Genomic DNA, 19,277 nt, shown 5'->3' on the forward strand with positions numbered 1-19,277 from the left:
TGCGGGAGTGAGCACCCGGAAGCCAGGTGGAAAATAGCAATAATACAGTATGTACAGCAAAAAAAAAAAAAACAGCATACTGTAAATGTTGGAAGTATGCAGAATGTAAGGTTATATACATGTCTTTAACGATGTTGAGACAACAAAGGAAAGCTACAATATATACAAATTTGATTTTGGGCTTTAACATGTTAATATTTTGATAATATTTTTTGACCCATTATTATTTCACCCTGATTTCAAAGAAGCTTTTAAAATATCAGAGTGGCCTTAAGCAGCTGCTAGTGCTTTGCAAAAGCAAGTAAGCATCATGAAATGGGTTTACCATCTTCTCCTAAAAAAATACTTCTGGTTTTGATTTTTTGTCCAGCGTGTTGGTGTATAGGAAATGATCCAAATGATCAATGGCAAATGAAGATTATCTATAGCTTTGGAGAGAGCAAATGTTCTCTGTAACCCAGTGAAATATTTTCTGAGTTGGCGACAATGACACGCCAGTACAGAAAGTAAAATTAATAAAAACAAAAGCAGTAAGACACTTTTTTCTTAGTAGAGCAAGGCTGGGTACACAGGAGCCAGACAATATTCAGTTAGAGCCTTCAGCTCTTTCCAACAGAAGCTGGTTGAAGGGACATGCTAGAAAACTTGATGGGATCAATGGCTTCAAACACTGATCAGTGTGTTCTGGTGGGTTTATTACCCTTCTCCAATCAAAAAAAACTGGAAAAGATTTTTTTTTCTACATTTTTATTTAATTCCTATGATGGATATGTCCAAATTCATTAAAAATGATCTTTCAGGGAAGATCAGCTAGACCATATTACATTGATTGCCATCATTGGACACCAAACATCTTATACGGGCAGCACAGTGGTGTAGTGAGTAGCAAAAAGGCTTGCTGGTTCGATTCCCAACCACGACACTACCTGCCTGGTGTTTGCATGTTCTCCCTGTGCCTGCGTGGGTTTCCTCCCACACTCCAAAGACATGCTGGTAGGTTAATTGGCTTCTGCCTAAAAAATTGGCCCTAGTATATGAATGCGAGTTAGGGACCTTAGATTGTGTAAGCTCCTTGAGGGTAGGGACTGATGATGTGAATGTACATTGTATATGTTAAGCGCTGCGTAAATTGACGGCGCTATACAAATACCTAAATAATAATAATAATAAATAATAAGAATAATAATAATAAGTGCCTGCTAACTTCTCCACAGTGTGCCTTTCACCCTATTGTAGGACAAATCTTCAATCCATAAAATCATTCAACTACATAACAGTAAATAGAGAAAGCGGACTTGCTACAGAACTTCTGACATTACGGTAGAGATATTTGCAGCACATGTGAACACATGTTATGTACAGGAATAATTAGTAATAAAAAAAAGGTCAGCACGGGATATGAGAGTTATGGGCTGGGATTAGGCCACTTACAGATTCAAAGCAATAAATAACCATATTGTGCTACTTCAGAGTAAAGACACATTTTCTCTAAATTACTATGTCTGTACGATTCTGCAAGGATCAGGAGTCATATATTCAGATGTGAAGTTGTCAGCTCAAAAACAAAGAACCTTTAGTTTAATACAATGAGCAGAAACAGTACTGCTTTTAGCTGAAGATAAAAATAACATACTTTGAATTTGCAGATTGCCACAGTAAGCATATTTCACAAGAAAGACTCCCACTGATAGCTGTAGCGTTTCTCATTAGTACCGTCATACCTGAGGTTCCACTGGCCTATGCATGGCAGGCTGAGCAGGCTCAGAATTCCCATTGGAAAAAGACTCCGATCTCGAAGGCACTAATGGCTCCAACACTCTCCCTGCTTGCTTTGACTGTGCTTCAGGAGAGCCTTTGGTAGCTTTCCTAAGACGCTCTTCAGCCTAAATCACAACAAAATACATAAATGTTGCATCCTTACACATGCAGAACTTTAGTATTTATTATCAGGTATTGATAAGGGGCCGCTGATGTCTGTATGGGCCATATTAAAAAGTGTTATGTATTGCCCAAAACAAAATAAACCAGTTTACTTTTTCACATTACATGTTTTCTATTTTTAAAAACCTATACCCGATTCTGTCAGAAATCCAGAATGCCTATAAATTCCTGTAGTGAGATGGCAAGACTGCATCTGCTGCACAGAAACAACAAGCAGTGTCATCTGCCCCTACTGCACTACAGAACACCCCCCCTTGTGCTGTGGAGATGCAGAGTGGCATGTCAAGGCAGCAGATGCAATTCTGTCCACTTACTGCAGAAATGTAGAAGCTTAATAGCAGTGTCAACAGGTATCTTTCTGTATTTGCAATGTTATCAAAAAACGTCTCCAAGAAAATAAGTGCTATTAAATTGTGCTGGCTCAGAAGAGGGTAAAGCCAACCTTTCCTTTCTTGTAACCACGGGGAGCCATCCCTGAACACATGATTATTGCTAGCGGCTATAGCCACTGGCAATAATTGCATGAAAAATCCGACATGCTGGTTGTACCCAAATGGATCGACTTGGGTACAATCATAGATCAAATAATCGGCCAGTCCCTACTGAACTAGCCAGGATTTGAACTGTCTATAGCTGGCTAAAGTCCAATGAGGTGTACTTACTGTGCTCGGACAGGAAAGATGTTCTACTACACAGCAGCCACACTGCCTGCCCTTCCCCTTTACTGTCCACTCACAGAAGACTTTGTATTCTATGAATAGATTCATAGAATACAAAGTCTTCAATGACTAGGCAAAAAGAGGATGAGAAGGCAGAGAGGCTGTTGTGGACTCTGCAGCTGTATGTTTGCCAACCTGAGGGTCCAGTTTTACAGAGCCAAAGTATAGCAATAGCTGTAATCCCAGCCTTGAGGAAAAATGTAAATGACAGAGATAAAAGCCATAAGATGCACTTTCAGGGACTTACAGTATGCCCTATAAGCCAGCACATTTTTTAAATTACTGCAATTCCAGGCGTTCTTCCTTAAACAGAAAACATGGGAAATGTTCAGGTACTGCAGAGATATTCTAAATACAAATACATATTTTTTTGTCTAGACATACTGTACAATTTAAAGGATACACCAATCTATTGCAGCTTACTAGTGCTCAGTCTGAAAAATAAAAAATAATGCAGCCGCAATATCTAAAGGAAAAGAAAATAGCCATCGATTTTGCCAGAAATGCAATGTTCTTGTGAGATACAAGAACATACTTCCTGTGAGAAAAACTGAAAGCACAAACCGTGATTTCACCTGGTAATCCTATAAAATTGCTAGGTAAAAATAATGGAAAACAGCAGGGGGAAAAGAATGACTATAGGCATCACATCTAAGGTCTAGTAAACTGCAATATATCACATTTTTGGGTTTCAATGCACTTTATTGCTTCTGGACTTAGACTAGTGAAGTATAAGATCCCTTTCACACTGGGGTGTTTTTTAGGCGCTTTTGGGCTAAAAATACTGCCTGAAAAACGCCTTCCCTGCAGCCTTAGTGTGAGAGCCTGAGTGCTTTCACACTGGGGCAGTGCTCTTGCAGGAGGTTACAAAACGTCCTGCAAGCAGCATCTTTCGGGCGGTGCGGGAGCGCTGTATACACCACTCCTCCACTGCCCATGTCCCTTAAAATCAATGGGCACTGCTGCCAAAGAGCTTACAAAACGCTCTGGTGGTGCTTTGTGGCAGTGCCACTTTTAACCCTTTATTCGGCCGCTAGCGAGGGTTAAAAGCGCCCCGTCGAGAGGCGGGCGCCGCTTTATCGATAACGCCCCAGTGTGAAAGTAGCACAAGAGCATGCACAATCCTGCTCTATTCATGGCATAAGTTTACCACATACAATTCCCACACCTAAATTTTCCTTCAATTCTTCTGCGTAATAAATGTATGTGTCGTACTGCCTAAGAAACATTCTACATCAAACCAGTTAACCAAACCAAGGATCACCTCTCGCACACGTTCCGTCTGGTCGAAGTGGGCTTTAGTCTCTGGGCCATGGTAAGTTTGCTTGCTCCTATCTTGATGTGGCAAAGAGGGCTGCTGAGGCTGGGCTTGCTGCGGCTGTGGTGGTTGCGATCGGTGATCATGCTGTAAAGACATGAGATAAGCCTGTTCTTGTTGCAGCTGACGCTGAAGCCGTTCTGCTTGCCTGTGTTCCTCCATCTCCCTCCACCTGTATTCCTGAAAATGTAAATCTGTGTGAATAGATCTAATTATGCACAGCCACAAAGATAATGTCCATGTTAAAGCATGGTTAAAAAAAAAAAAAAAAAAGGAAAACACATTGGTTTTCTATAATTTGGGTCACTGATCCAGAAAAAGCAGGTAAATAAACCATATATACTGATTTGCATACCTGTTCTAAATCAGTAACTCCAAACCTCATAGCATTTGCTCTAGCATGGCAGCCAAGCACTTTTCATTTTCAAAAGGTTGCGGTCAGTAAGAGCAGCCTACATATTGACTCTTAGTACAGAATTCCTTTAGATCCCATTCACACTTGGGTAACTGCAAAGTCGCACGATTTTCAGCAACTTTGATCCAGATAGTGTAAGGTACTGCAGGCACCTATTCAAAGTCGCTGCAAATTTAAGTCATACCAAGTTGCCATTGAAGACTGGGCTGCGACTCATCATGCGTCCATGAGTCATATGACAAGTCGCACAAGTGTGAATGGAGCCTTAAGAATAGCCAGTGGTTACAAAGGAGAAATAAAACCAGTAATTCATACATATCCATATTCGGTCAACCAAAAAAAAAGGGGTATGCAAATCATAACATGCAGGAAGATCAGTAAAAGCTGTGCTGTACTATATGTATCAACTTTACTCTTCTTTAGCCCAGGTTCACACTGGGCTGCGGGAATGAAGCCTTACAAGTTTACACCTACCAACAAATATGTAGTGCGAGGACCTGACAGATTGGATACAAACTGATTGGATAGCTTAAAGCGGTAGTTCACCCTCACTGGCTTGATTTTACCATCGAGACAGGCATTGTAGCGCGAGCTACAGTATGCCTGTCCCGATTTTTTTAACCCCGGACTCACCTTGTAAATCGGACATCGTAGATTTCGGCTCCCGCGGGGAATGGGCGTGCCTATGGAGAGGGAGGATGATTGACGGCCGGCCCTGGCACGTCACTCTCCCCGAAGACAGCCGGAGTAGGTCTCGGCTCTTCACGGCGCCTGCGCACAGGCTATGCGCAGGCGCCGTGAAGAGCCAAGCCTATTTCGGCTATTTCCGGAGAAGCGTGACGCGCCAGAGCCGGCCGTCAATCATCCTCCGTCTCCATAGGCACGCCCATTCCCCGGTATCTTCGATCTACGAGTACAAGGTGAGTACGGGGGTAAAAAATTCGGGACAGGCATACTGTAGCTCGCGCTACAATGCCTGATTTTATGGTAAAAGAAAAAAATAAATAATTTTTTCGTTGATAGGGTGAACCCCCGCTTTAAGTAATGCAGATACAAGATAGCATTAGTAGATCTAAAGTTGATTACGTGGTCAGATTGTTATGTGTATGGCAACCCTTAGACCAGGGTGTGGCTGTTTTGTTTGGTACTGGCTTATCAAACTGAAGTAATGGGATAATTGTTTTTGAGCTTTGGGTATGGTGGAGAAGGGCTAGAAACGGTCAGGTTTTTATGGTCTCCAAAGAGGACAATTTTTATCTGCGACTCTGATAGGGACAATTAATAGCATGACTGCCAACATATAAATAAATAACCATGTAACCAGTTATTAACCATTTCCATACAGGGCACTTATACACCTTCCTGCCCAGACCAATTTTCAGCGCTGTTGCACTTTGAATGACAATTGCGCGGTCATGCTACACTGTACCCAAACTAAATTTGTATCATTTTGTTCCCACAAATAGAGCTTTCTTTTGGTGGTATTTTATCACCTCTGGGATTTTTATTTTCTGCTAAAAAAAAATAAAAAACGTGACCGAAAATTTAGAAAAACAAATGCTTTTTTTTTGGTTTCCTTTCCTAAACTTTGTAAATAAGTACGTTTTCTCCTTCACTGATGTGCACCGATAAGGCGGCACTGATGGGCACCGATGAGGTGGCACTGATCAGGTGGATTTGATAGGCGGCACGGATGGGCACTGATAGGCGGCAAGGATAGGTGACACGCATGTACTGTACTTATGGATGCCAATCAGTGCCAAACAATGCCTGCCAATCAGTGATGCCCATTGTGGGCACTGATTGGCATCCATTGTGGGCACTGATTGGCATTCCTGGTGGTCTAGTGTGGCATACCTGGTGGTGGGCATCCTCAGGGGGCTGTGCTCATAATCGATCAGCACAAACCCCCCCTGTCAGAGGAGCAGCCGATTGGCTCTCCTCTACTCGCGTCAGACAGACGCGAGTGAGGAAAAGCCGATAACCGGCTTTTCCTGTTTACATCGTGATCAGCCGTGATTGGACATGGCTGATCACGTGGTAAACAGTCTCACGTGGTAAAGAGTCTGCAACAACGATCACCGCGACGCGCGCACCGGGGGGCATGCAGAGGCTCAATATCCTGAGGACGTTATATGACGTCCAGTCAGGATATTGAAACCACTTTGCCAACGTCTTTTTGCTATAGGGCGGGCAGCAAGTGGTTAAACATGCAACAGATCACAAGTGTTTAGGGCCCAGGCTAGTCTATTTGCAGAATTCTTTATGTCACAAATTTCTATGTTGTGGAGTTTTAAAGTGTCACTAAACCCACATCATAAAAACCATCGAATACATGGTGTATTACATGTTGTTCATACCCCATCACTATGAGATTTGTTTTCTTTAGTCTACAAAAATCCTGGTTGATCCTGCTGTTCTCCATCTCAACCTTCTGTTTATGTCCCCAATTCAGCTATGGATTTTGCAGCCGTGTTGGAAACTCTGCACATGCTCAGTGTTCAGTGAGTTTCTATGTTGAGCATTTCCTCCCTATTACACCTGAGCAGCCCATATGACTATAGAGTCACACATGTGGGTGTATACACAGTGGTAAATGACAGCCCACTCCCTCTCCCTCAATGCCCAGTAACCAGCTAACCACAATGGGGCAAAATATTACATGTAGATTACTGGAGGCTTCATCTCCCTCTTATTCTAAAGACACAGGCTGGAGGGGCGTGACACAGTCCATGACTGGTGGAAATCTGACCACATCATGTTATTTCCACAAAAGAAAAATGCGATTTCAAATATAGATTTATATGACAATTTAAACCAGTTTACTGATATCATTTAGTTATTTTTACTCCGTATTCCAAATTTTTTATTTTTTTTTGAACATGTGACCAGGACTAGAAGCTCCTCCTGCTTAAGTTTCCCTGCTAACAGACTGGAAAAGATCTAGGTCATGTGACAGCTGTATACCGATAATGAAAAAAGTACTTGGATGTTTTTCTTATTATAAATATTGACAGTGCCATAATCCACACACAGAAATAGAAGGGACGAATTAAATTAAACAGCGTGTTTGGTATCAAGTGCTTAAATCTGAGGAGTTTGCAAGCGTCAAATTTTTTTTTTTAAGGTTTTAAAAATAGAATGCATTTGTAACTAAATTATTATAATATAATTAAAAAGGCAAAACATTTTTGGGGGGTTTTGATTGAGTGGAGAGGGATAATAACCCCTTCACAGGAGCATAGACAGCAATAACAATTGACAGGAGATTCACTCTTTGTTCTGTTTACCATTATCATTTAAAGTGAACGTAAAGGAAGTCCCACATTTTGGTTTGTCCCCAGAAATGTAATGGATGGGAAATCTTCTATTGGGGACACTAGGTTCTTGTGATCTGGGGGTCCCCAAGGAATTCCCTTAATTTGCACAGATTTCCTCTCACTTCCTGCATGGTTATGGGACAGGAAATGAAAGAAAATGCGACAAAGATGGTCAAGAAAATCTATTCAAAATGAAAAAAAAAGGAAAAAGTTTTGCCTATAGTTCTACATTAACCGCTTTCGGACCGCCCACCGTACATATACTGCAGCAGGGCGGCTTGGCTGCGCAAAATCCCGTACCTATACATGCTTGTGGGTGTGTGTGTGCCGCCGTAGCCCCTGCTCCCGCTGTGATTGGACACAGCGTGAGCCTGTCAGCGGGTCTGGCAGCCGTCGCGATCTGCCGATTGTTCACAGGAGACACGGAGCAGCGGTGTGCCTATGTAAACAAGGCACACCACTGATCTGGCAGTGAGGAAGAGAGATCTTTTGTTTCAGTCAAGCTTGAACAAGATCCGTTTTCCTCCAGTGTAATACTCTTTCCTACCCACAGTTAGAAAGCACCTCCCTAGGACACACTTAACCTGTTGATCTCCCCCCCATGTTAACCCCTTACCTGCCAGTGTCATTTATACAGGGATTAGCATTGATCACTGTATTGTGTCACTGGTCCTCAAAAAGTGTCACTTAAAGTCAGATTTGTCCGCCGCATCGCAGTCACGCTAAAAATCACTGATCGCCGCCATAGATAGTAAAAAATAAAAATGCCATAAATCTAACCCATAGTTTGTAGACACGATGACTTTTTGCGTAAACCAATCAATAAATGCTTATTGGGACTTTTTTTTACCGAAAATATGTCGCAGAATACATACCGTATCGGCCTAAACTAGTGAAGAATTTTTATTTGTATTTTATTGGGAATGTTTCATAGCAGAAAGTAAGGATTTTATATATATATATATATATATATATATATATATATATATATATATATATATATATATTTAAAATTGTTGCTTTTTTGTTTATAGCGCAAAAAGAAAAACTGCAGAGGTTATCAAATACCATCAAAAGAAAGCTCTATTTATGTGGAAAAAATTATATCAATTTTATTTTGGTACAGCATCGCACGCTTGCGCAATTGTCACTTAAAGCAAGCCAGTGCCGTACTGCAAAAAATGGCCTGGTCAGGAAGTAGGTAAAACCTTCCAGAGGTGAAGTGGTTAAGGCTCGGTTCAAACTTCTGTGACTTGGGATTTGACATGCGACACAGCTTCCTGTTCTACTTCAAGGCAACTTCTATCAGACTTGTGCCCATAGACTTTAATGGAAGTCACCTCCAAGTCGAATTATCTAGAGTGACGCGATTTGCATCTGACATTACAGGAAGACTACACAGGCATTCCCTGTAGTGTAGCCTCTGCCTCACTGAAAAGTTGCATTAAAGTAGTACTTATGTCACAGCAAATCGCCTGGCAAAGTCGCACTGTAGGCTGCAGTAGCATGAAATGAGCCTAAAGGAAACGGCAGCAGGAAGATGTAAAATTTCTTTGCTCTGATGATTATGAAATAATATTTCCTCACAGGAACCTTCCTTATTGTTGCCAACACTTACATAGAAGAGGCAAATCCAGGCTCCTAGATGAAATTTCTGCAAAACTGAGCGGAGCAGAAACAAGGTCACCAATATATGACCTGATATTTGCAAGTCATTTAAACTGAACCTGACTTGATACCAGGGCAATGTAGAGAAGCACCAACAAATGTATGCAGCCATCAGAATCTGATGTCATGTAATTCACTTTAAGCAGACAACAAAATTCACAATGCTACTTGTGTTTCTTTAACACCCCCAATATTGCCACAGCGACTAATCGTGTTTGGTGCCTTTGTTAGCAGGTGTGTCTTAAGGTTGAGAAGCATCTTTGTTTATATTTTCACCAAACTTGACACCAGCTTCAAGATGGAATTTTCGTGATGTTCTAAGTACAGCTCCCTCAAACAATGCATAGATGTAGCTGTGCCTGTCAATCCGATTCCCTGACAAAACACCCCGTCCCCAAAGCAGCCAATTGTTTGCACAGCTTGTGCAGCTGTGCTTGAACAAAGCTGACCTTCCAACTTATTAGCTACAGCACCAGATCACTGCACTCTTACCAGTAACATGGCCTGCTCCTGAAGCAGCTGCTGCTGAAGGATTTCTAAGTGCCTTTGCTCCTCTTCCAGCTGTCGTCTGATGTACTCCTGTCAAACAAACATTTCAGAGACTTTAGGGTTTGTGAACTTGAGCATTTTATGGCAATCCTTATTCTTGTAAAGCTGGCTACACACATAGGGACCTAAATGTTGGGAACTGTGCAAAAGGCAATAAAGTAATCACTCTTGATTAGCCAAGCTAAGATCTGGCAAATTCATAACTATCAGACCCTTGCACCATCCACACAGGCACAGGGATTATAAGCAAACTCCAGGCAGGTAGTGTCGTGGTTCGATTCCAGCCGGCGACCCTAGTGCTGCTAGATGGAAGTGCCAACTACATGTTACACCCATATTTAGGGTGTAACATACTCCTATTCACCCACCTTTAATCACCAGCACTTCCCACTCTGACAGTGGATGGGGGATATTCTCCTTGCACCCGCTGTCACAATTTGAAAACAGCACGGTTGTGCAGGGCTCTGCCCACACAGCTACGTCATTCATTTACAGTTTCCATTGGATGAACAAACAAAAAAGTGGGTCGCCACAGCAGACCACTTGTAGTTCTCATTGAACTGCAAAGAAGCTGGTGAGCACCTTCAGATTCCATTGATCTTTCTTTTCAGTAACTGTCTGCTCGTACTGGCAACTTTATCAGCAGAGATTAACAAAAAATAACAAACTTCCAATAATGTTTGAAACACCAGTAGCCATGGACATCTGTCATTAGATTGATGCCATCATATTCTGATGTGATAAGGAACATGTTCTATAGGTAGCCAGACACATTCTTCAGATATGTCTGTGGTAAAGCAAATCTCCACTCCGGAATGTGTGTATTAACATCATATTCCTTCCAAAAATAAGAGGAGCACTGAGCACATTAGCAATACCTAAAGCAGGGGTGCCCAACCTTTCGAAGAGCGAGGGGCCACTTAAGCAACTTGGAAACCAGTTGAGGGCCACAATGAACGGAGCAGGCAGATGACAGGTCACGGCTACTCTATGGGCCCTCCTATCCACCCAGATGAAAGGGGATGAATGCTCTTCTGTTTTTCTGATTGAGGTAGGCATGCGTAAACGGACATTTGTCGCTCTATAGAGGTGAATTAAGGGTCCCATTTGGTTGGGCCAATCGTGTGAAAAGGGCCCAAGACTGCTTTCACACATCAGTTTACCCACACCGCAGGTGCAGCATAGTGCACCTGTGTCTATCCTGTGGATTAACTGAGCTTTGCCATAGACTCCACCTGTGGCAAAAGCCAGCGCTGTACAGGAAGCATTGGCTTATGGGGGTCTGCTCTGCAGCCGCTTTCTTCCTCTACCACCAGCTTCATTCACAACACTGATGCTGTGGTATGGTGGGTCGCCAACCTGCGATCTGGGCTTACCAACCCTCCATTCCAGAGGAGGAGGTCGTGGGCCACTGGTTGGCCACCCCTGACCTAAAGCACGTACATTTCTACTTGGCGTGCATAGTGACTTTACACTGCTTGATGGGGGGTACTCTTCATGAAAGACACAATATAACATCTCATCTCAGGCTATATCCTATGGTCTGCACCTCCTGTCCCAAACTCTGAATCCTACAAATCAGGAAAACCAAACATTTTACTGATCACCTCATAGCCATGTATCTTTAATAAATCATACCAAGGCTGACCTTTACTAACAAATTGTATGTTTGGTCCTTAAAAAGGCTTCATGTGCATATATGGAAAAACAAAAATGTGTGTGAAAATAATGTATTTCTGTAACTTGGTTCTTGCCAATATGCATTAGGATAATCAAATGTTGGATGTAACATCCCCAGAGTGCGTGACTGAAGGTGGGTGAATAGGAGCAGGTTACAAACCCTTATGTTCTGTTGAAATTAAGCCATAAGGAATATTTCATAAGTGGCCACTAAGTGGCGCTAGTTTCCTAGAATCAAATGTGGAAATTCATTTCATCTCTACAGAGGACAACTGTGCCGTTTATAGTAACGCATGCTAATAGGCAGCACAGTTTATTTCTGTACATTTGTACAACTACTGTAAATGTAAAAGTAAAACAAGTTATAATTCCAGCAGTTTACTGAATACCAAGAATATATAATCTGCATTTAAAGCCATTTTAATTTATAAGTTCCTTGAGGACAGGGACTAAAGTGTACAATATATGATGTAAAGCAATGGGTAAATTTATGGCACCTAAAGTACCTGTAAAATATGAATGAAATTCAGCGACTCATCGAAGAACAACTAGACAGTGTTAGCAGACCAACAGAAAGAATACCACTTTCCATTAGGACACACATTACCATAACACATGGAAGCACAAAAAAGGCAATGCATTGTGGAGCTTTTCATTCTCAATGTCATTATAATGCAACTGCACTGCATTCAAAAAGTAGTGTCAACACAAAGCACTGCAAAAGTAGAAAATTACTGTCATATTAACCACTTAAGACCCGGACCAATATGCAGGTAAAGGACCAGGCCCCAGGCGATTTGGCACTGCTTTAACTGACAATTGCGCGGTGGTGCGACGTGGATCCCAAATAAAATTGGCGTCCTTTTTTTCCCACAAATAGGACTTTCTTTTGATGGTATTTGATCACCTCTGCGGTTTTTATTTTTTTTATTTTATAAACAAAAATAGAGCGACAATTTTGAAAAAAATTCAATGTTTTTTTACTTTTTGCTATAATAAATATCCCCAAAAAAAGATATAAAAAATAACAAAAACGTTTTTTCCCCTCAGTTTAGGCCAATACATATTCTACTACTTATTTTTGGCAAAAAAAATAAAATAAAAATCGCAATAAGCGTTTAACGATTGGTTTCAAAATGTATAGCATTTACAAAATAGGGGATTGTTTTATGGCATTTTTATAAAAAAAATTTTTACTACTAATGGCGGCTGGAAGAGGGGTCTGTTCTTAGTAAGGGGATCTATACTGCCGGAGGGGGGTCTGTAGTTAGTGGTGGGGTGTCTGTACTGAGTGGGGACTATAGTTGGTGGAGGAGGGGGTGAAATAAAAGGATTTTTGTACTCACCGTAAAATCCATTTCTCTGAGTTCATAGACGGACACAGCATCCTTTGACCTTAGGGTTATGCTTCTTCCTACCAGGAGATTTAGGCAGAATTCTACAGCACTTAAGGTGTTAAAAACTTTCCTTCATGCCGCTCCTCCCAGGGGGCGTGGCTCCCCCAGGCATAACCCCCACTCTGCTTTAGCAGCCTCAGTTCGTAACAAGCAGTACAAACAAAGGAGGGGTGGGTGCTGTGTCCGTCTATGAACTCAGAGAAATGGATTTTACGGTGAGTACAAAAATCCTTTTTTCTCTTTCGTTCATAGACGGACACAGCATCCTTTGACCTTAGGGACGTCCCCAAGCAGTGTCAAAAAAATTCGAGGGGTGGGAAAATAACACAGCAAAAACAGGTTACACCCCAAACAAAACCGGAGTTACTCAACGGAGGAACTCCAACGTTAAACTGCCGCCTGTAACACCCTGCGGCCGAAGGAGGCATCAGAAGATGCACTCACATCCACCTTATAAAACTTTGAAAAAGTGTGGAACGACGACCAGGTCGCTGCCATACACACCTGTAACACAGAGGCTTGGTGTCGGAAGCCCAGGAGGCCCCGATCGCCCTGGTCGAATGCGCCATGACCCGAAAGGGAGGCGCCCGCCCCTTCAGGGCGTAGGCCTGAAGCACAACCTGTCGGATCCACCTGGAAATGGTGGCCGACGAGACTGCCAGGCCCTTACTGGGACCGGACACAGACACGAACAGCGAGTCCGACTTCCGGAACGGAGCTGTCGCCGACAAGTAAACTCGAAGGGCCCGAACCACATCCAGAGAATGTAAAGAGGCCTCCTTCGGGTTCTTCGGCTGAGGACATAATGATGGAACAACAATGTCCTCGTTAATGTGAAAGGCCGAAACGACCTTCGGAAGAAAAGAGGGCTGCGGGCGCAGCACCGCCTTATCCTGATGGATGACCAAGTAGGGGGCCTTGCAATACAAGGCCGCCAGTTCAGACACTCGTCTGATAGAGGTAATAGCTACCAGAAAGACCACCTTCTGCGACAAAGTCAGCAAGGGGATCTCCCGAATGTCCTCAAAGGGGGCACGCTGAAGCGCCGAGAGGACCAAGTTCAAGTCCCAAGAAGGTAGCGGAGGGCGCACCGGGGGGGCCACATGCCGGACCCCCTGCACAAACGTGCGAACCAAAGAATTCGCTGCCAAGGGACGCTGAAAATAAACAGCCTGAGCAGAAATCTGACTCTTGATCGTGCTCAAGGCAAGAGCCTGGTCCACTCCCCGCTGTAGGAACAGCAGGAACCGGGACACCACGTAAGTACGGGGTGCCACTTCATCTCCTCACACATAGAGATGTATGCTTTCCATGTACGATGGTAAATTTTTTGAGAAGTGGACTTCCGTGCACGCAGCATGGTAGAGATTACCGGGCCCGACAGGCCCCGGTCCTTCAGTACCTGGTTTTCAACAGCCACGCCGTTAAAGCCAGTGACCGTAAAGCAGGATGGAAGATCGGGCCCTGAGACAGGAGATCTTCCCTCAGAGGCAGACGCCAGGGGGCGTCTGTCACCAGACGTACCAGGTCCGCGTACCAAGAGCGACGCGGCCAATCCGGGGCGATCAGGATCGTTGGAATACCTTCGGCTTCCACCCTGCGCAGCAGGCGGGGTAGGAGCCTTAGAGGAGGGAAGGCGTAAATCAGGTGATATTGACCCAGGGAGCCACTAACGCGTCTGACGCGTCTGCCCACGGGTCCCTTGACCTAGCCACAAACCGTGGTACCTTCCGATTGAGACGGGACGCCAGAAGGTCCACGTCTGGAGTGCCCCATTTTTGGCACAGGATCTGAAACACCTCCGGGTGGAGAGACCACTCCCCTTGATCCAGAGTCATGCGACTTAGGGAGTCGGCTTGCCAATTCAGAACTCCCGGAATGTATACCGCCGACAGGGCCGGAACGGACCTTTCGGCCCACCGAAGTATGTGAGCGACCTCCGTCGCCGCGGCCGAGCTCCTTGTGCCGCCCTGATGATTGATGTACGCCACGGCCGTGGCGTTGTCGGACTGGATCCTGACAGGACGGCCCTGTAGCTCCAGCGACCACCTGACAAGGCACAGCTTGATTGCTCGGAGCTCCAGGATATTGATCGGCAGGCGGGACTCCTCCCGAGTCCAGCGCCCCTGGGCTGACTGGGTGCCCCAGACGCCCCCCCAGCCGAAGAGGCTGGCATCCGTCGTGACCACTGTCCAGCGGCACGGAAGAAAAGACTTCCCGGACCGAAGCACCGGAGACGTCAGCCACCATGCCAGGGAAGACTTGGCCAGATGGCTCAACCGAATCTGGTGATCCAGAGAAGATGGGACCCTGTCCCATCGTGACAGAATCTCCTTCTGTAGTACCCTGGTGTGGATTGGGCATACAGAACTGCCTCGAAGGAGGCCACCATCAGACCCAGAACCCGCATGCAGAAGCGAAGAGATGACCACTTCTGGGTCAACAACTGTCTCACTGCAGATTGCAGGGTCAGCAGGTTTTGCGATGGGAGGAACACTTTTGTCTCCCCCGAATCCAAAACCAGCCCCAGGGGTTCCAGCCTCTGGGACGGAACCAACACTGATTTTCTGAGATTCAGAAACCAGCCGAACTCCTGCAGAGTCCGACACGTGATGGACACGTCCTCCTCTAACTCTGAGCCTGAAGAAGCTCTCAGGAGAAGGTCGTCCAGGTATCCCACGATAGCGATCCCTCGCTGCCGTAGCAAGGCCAGGATCGGGGCGAGCACCTTGGTGAACACCCGTGGTGCCGACGCCAGCCCGAACGGGAGGGCCACGAATTGATAGTGGTCCTCCCCGATCGCAAAGCGCAGATACCTTTGGTGGCTTGTGCAAACGGGAACATGCAGGTATGCGTCCATGATGTCTAAGGACGCCATGAAGTCCCCCTGGTGGAGGGACGCCATGATAGAACGGACCGACTCCATCCTGAATCGCTGCACCTTGACAAAGGAGTTGAGGGCCTTTAGGTCCAGGATAGGGCGAACCCCTCCCTTCTTGGGGACCACGAACAGATTGGAGTAGAACCCCCGAAACCGTTCCAGCGAGGGGACCGGCACAACCACCCCCCTGTCCAGAAGATCCTGGACAGCCCCGGACAGGGCTAGCCGACGATCCGGAGGAAGCTGGAGGTTGGATGGAAAAAAATCTGTTTGGGGGACAAGAAAGGAACTCTATCTTGTACCCCGAGGCGACCACCTCGCAAACCCAACGGTCGGATAGAAGAGAATTCCACCGATCCACGAAGTCGTGAAGCCGTCCCCCCACCCGAGACCCGGGCGGGGGCAGACCTTCATGCGGAAGCAGGCTTGTCCGCAGGCTTGTTCGGTTTTTTGAACCAGGGGCGCTTACGCCCGGCAGCAAGGGCTTTTGCACCTTGCGGACCTTTTCCAGCCGCGCTGGCGCACGAAAAAAAAAACCGTTTAGGGGGTAGTAAAAGTAGGACCTTGCTTGCGGCGAGGTTCCCTACCCTTCCCCGACTGAGGGAGCAAGGTGCTCTTACCTCCAGTGGCATCCTTAATGATGTCATCCAGGGATGCCCCCAAAAGCCGTCCGCCCTTAAAGGGCAAATCTACCAAGGCCTTTTTTGAGTACTGGTCAGCCGACCAGCACTTCAGCCATATAAGGCGGCGCAGAACCACTGCGTAGACAGAAGCCCTGGAAAGCAAAGGAATCTAATCCATATCCGCCTCGCAGAGAAACTTCTGACCCTGAATCAACTGCTCAGCCAGGTCCCTAGAGGACTCGGAAGCACCCTAGACCTCCAGATCCTGCAGCAGGAGCTTCGCCCTTTCAGTTAGCGTCTGAGCAACCAGGGCGCCGGCCAGAGCCGGCCTTACCGCCGAACCCACCACCGAGAACAGGGAGCGGGCCACGGCCTCCACTCTCCTATCAGCGGGGTCCTTGAAAGCAGGAGCCCCCTCCACAGGCAACGTAGTAGCCTTACTCAGTCTGGACACAGGAGGGTCCACCGACGGAGGAGTGACCCACTTTTTTAAAAAAGTCCTCCTCCAGGGGGTAACGGTAGCAAAGCTTTTAGGAATAGTAAAAGCCTTTTGCGGTGTATCCCATTCCTTATACAACATATTGTCTAAATAAGGAACACAGGGGAATACCTTAGCGGTACGCGGTGGTTTGCGGAATCCAAAAGGACTGACACCGCTGGTGTCTCCGCCAAATCCTCTAAATGAAGAGTCTCACGCACCGCAGTAATAAGAGCTCCAACAAATTCCTTATCAGCAGACTCCGCAGCAGAGTCATCCTCGCTGTCCATGTGGGTTAAGCCTGCATCCTCTGACATGACAGAACCAGAAGCATCAGATTCTGCGTCAGAGATATCCCCAGAAACAGCCTCCGGGGGGGGGCGCTTTTTTACCCCCCAACCGAGCACTGGCTGCTTCAAACCTGGTGAGAAAAGACTCCAGGACAGCCGACACCGATTCAACAGATGTGGCAGGGGGAGGGGCGCTTAAGGGTTAATTCCGGCATTGTAAGAAATGAGGGGCCTGATTCAGGCTCCATATTGCCGTTGCCATTTCACCCCTACTGCCAAGGGCAGGAAAAAAGTCCCCCACAGGTCACCTCCCGGCCGCTAGAGCACAGTATGGGGCCCCCTGAGACTCACCACCCCCTGGTACAGCGCGGTCTGTGAAGGCAAGTGTGTGCTGAGGAGAAGCTGCAGCGCTGCGTCTGTCCCCTCAGATGATTCGCGGTCTTTTTTCCCCGCCGAAACGGCCACTAGAGGCCGAACTAGTGCTGAAAATGGCGCCGGCCACAAGAAAATGGCCGCCGAATAATACAAGCGCGGCTCCGGCAAAATGGCCGCCGTTGCGCAGTTTTAAAAAGACAGTGTACCCAAAAATGACAGTACACCAAAACAGCACACAGCACACACAAAAATGCCCAGAATGTCCACCACAGTCCCCTGCAGTGACACAGAACAGCCCCAGCCATACCCGAGTGAAAAAAAAAATAAAAAAAAATATGAGCCCCAGGGAAAAAAACCCCCTGCACAGCCGTCACCCAAAGGGGAAAGGAGGGAGAGGAATAAGGGAGAGAGGAAAGCAGGGGAAAACCCTCAGTCGACCTCCCAAGGGAAAACATTCCAGCCAGACCACTTACCTGAGTAAGGGGCCACTACTTACCTGTCCTGCGACTACCTGGCTGGAGGTATCCCAGACAGAACCAACGTCCGCGAACGGCATGGCTGTCAGCCAGACACACTGTGACAAGGCCATAGAGACCGGTCATATGTGTGCCCTAGAACCGAAGTTCCCCGGCCGCCCCTGGAGCAATGGGGCCTGTCGTGGACGTCCCAAAGCGGAGCTGAGGGCCGGCACACGCTCGAAGGCCGAACCTGGGGGGACTACAAGGGTCGAGGACCCAGCCTGTCACCCAGTCGGCTGTTGATAGAAGAATCGCAGGATTCAAAATAAAATAAAAAAGCGAGGAAAAAACTCGTAAAATGCAAAAAAATTTGCAAGAAAAAACTCCAGAGTCCAGGACTCCAGAGAGAGCCTGACTCTCCTGACGGTTAGGCAGAAACAAACTGAGGCTGCTAAAGCAGAGTGGGGGTTATGCCTGGGGGAGCCACGCCCCCTGGGAGGAGCGGCATGAAGGAAAGTTTTTAACACCTTAAGTGCTGTAGAATTCTGCCTAAATCTCCTGGTAGGAAGAAGCATAACCCTAAGGTCAAAGGATGCTGTGTCCGTCTATGAACGAAAGAGAAAAATTTTTTCTGCACCAGGTGACACCAACCCTAGTGACGCCACTGTCAGAGCCAACCCATCAGTGCCGCATATCGGTGCTCATCAGTGAGTGCCACCTGTCAGTGCCCATCAGCACAGCCTATCGGTTCCTTTTTAGCACAGCCTCATCAACGTCGCCCATCAGTGCAGCCTATCAATGCTCATTAGCACAGCCTCATCAGTGCTCATTAGTGCCACGTCAGTGCCCATCAGCGCAGCCCAATTAGTAGCGCCTGTCAGTGCCGCCTATCAGTACCCATCAGTGCCATCTAATCAGTGCAGCTCACCAGTATCGCTTTTCAGTACCTATCAGTGCCATCTAATCAGTGCATCCATCAACGCAGCCTCATCAGTGGCAATCAATACAGCAAACCAGTGCCCATAAGAGCAGCCTCATCAGTGCCACCTTATTTTTTTTACTTTTTTGGTATTTTTTCGCTTGGCACCAGGCCCGAGCAATTTATATTTATGACGCACCGGACATGCAGTACTGGGTGCTGGACAGCCAATTTTAAAAAACTGTC

At 46.1% G+C, this 19,277-nt stretch overlaps 1 protein-coding gene across 13 annotated transcripts in view; it reads right to left on the bottom strand.

The window, feature by feature from the left end:
* The window catches only part of MAP4K4 (mitogen-activated protein kinase kinase kinase kinase 4), a 219,556-nt gene that overhangs the window by 41,211 nt on the left and 159,068 nt on the right, over nucleotides 1–19,277 (bottom strand). For 10 of the 13 annotated variants that reach the window (XM_040336422.1, XM_040336417.1, XM_040336423.1 and 7 more), the window contains exons 14-16: nucleotides 9,874–9,960; nucleotides 3,925–4,158; nucleotides 1,722–1,883 (exon numbers count right to left, since the gene is read on the bottom strand). In XM_040336422.1, the coding sequence (XP_040192356.1) occupies nucleotides 1,722–1,883; nucleotides 3,925–4,158; nucleotides 9,874–9,960 (483 nt within the window). The remainder of the gene's footprint in view (nucleotides 1–1,721; nucleotides 1,884–3,924; nucleotides 4,159–9,873; nucleotides 9,961–19,277) is intronic. The other 3 variants (XM_040336420.1, XM_040336430.1, XM_040336429.1) reach the window with 1 other exon arrangement.

Source organism: Rana temporaria, chromosome 2, assembly GCF_905171775.1.
Source record: "Rana temporaria chromosome 2, aRanTem1.1, whole genome shotgun sequence".
NCBI lineage: Eukaryota > Metazoa > Chordata > Amphibia > Anura > Ranidae > Rana > Rana temporaria.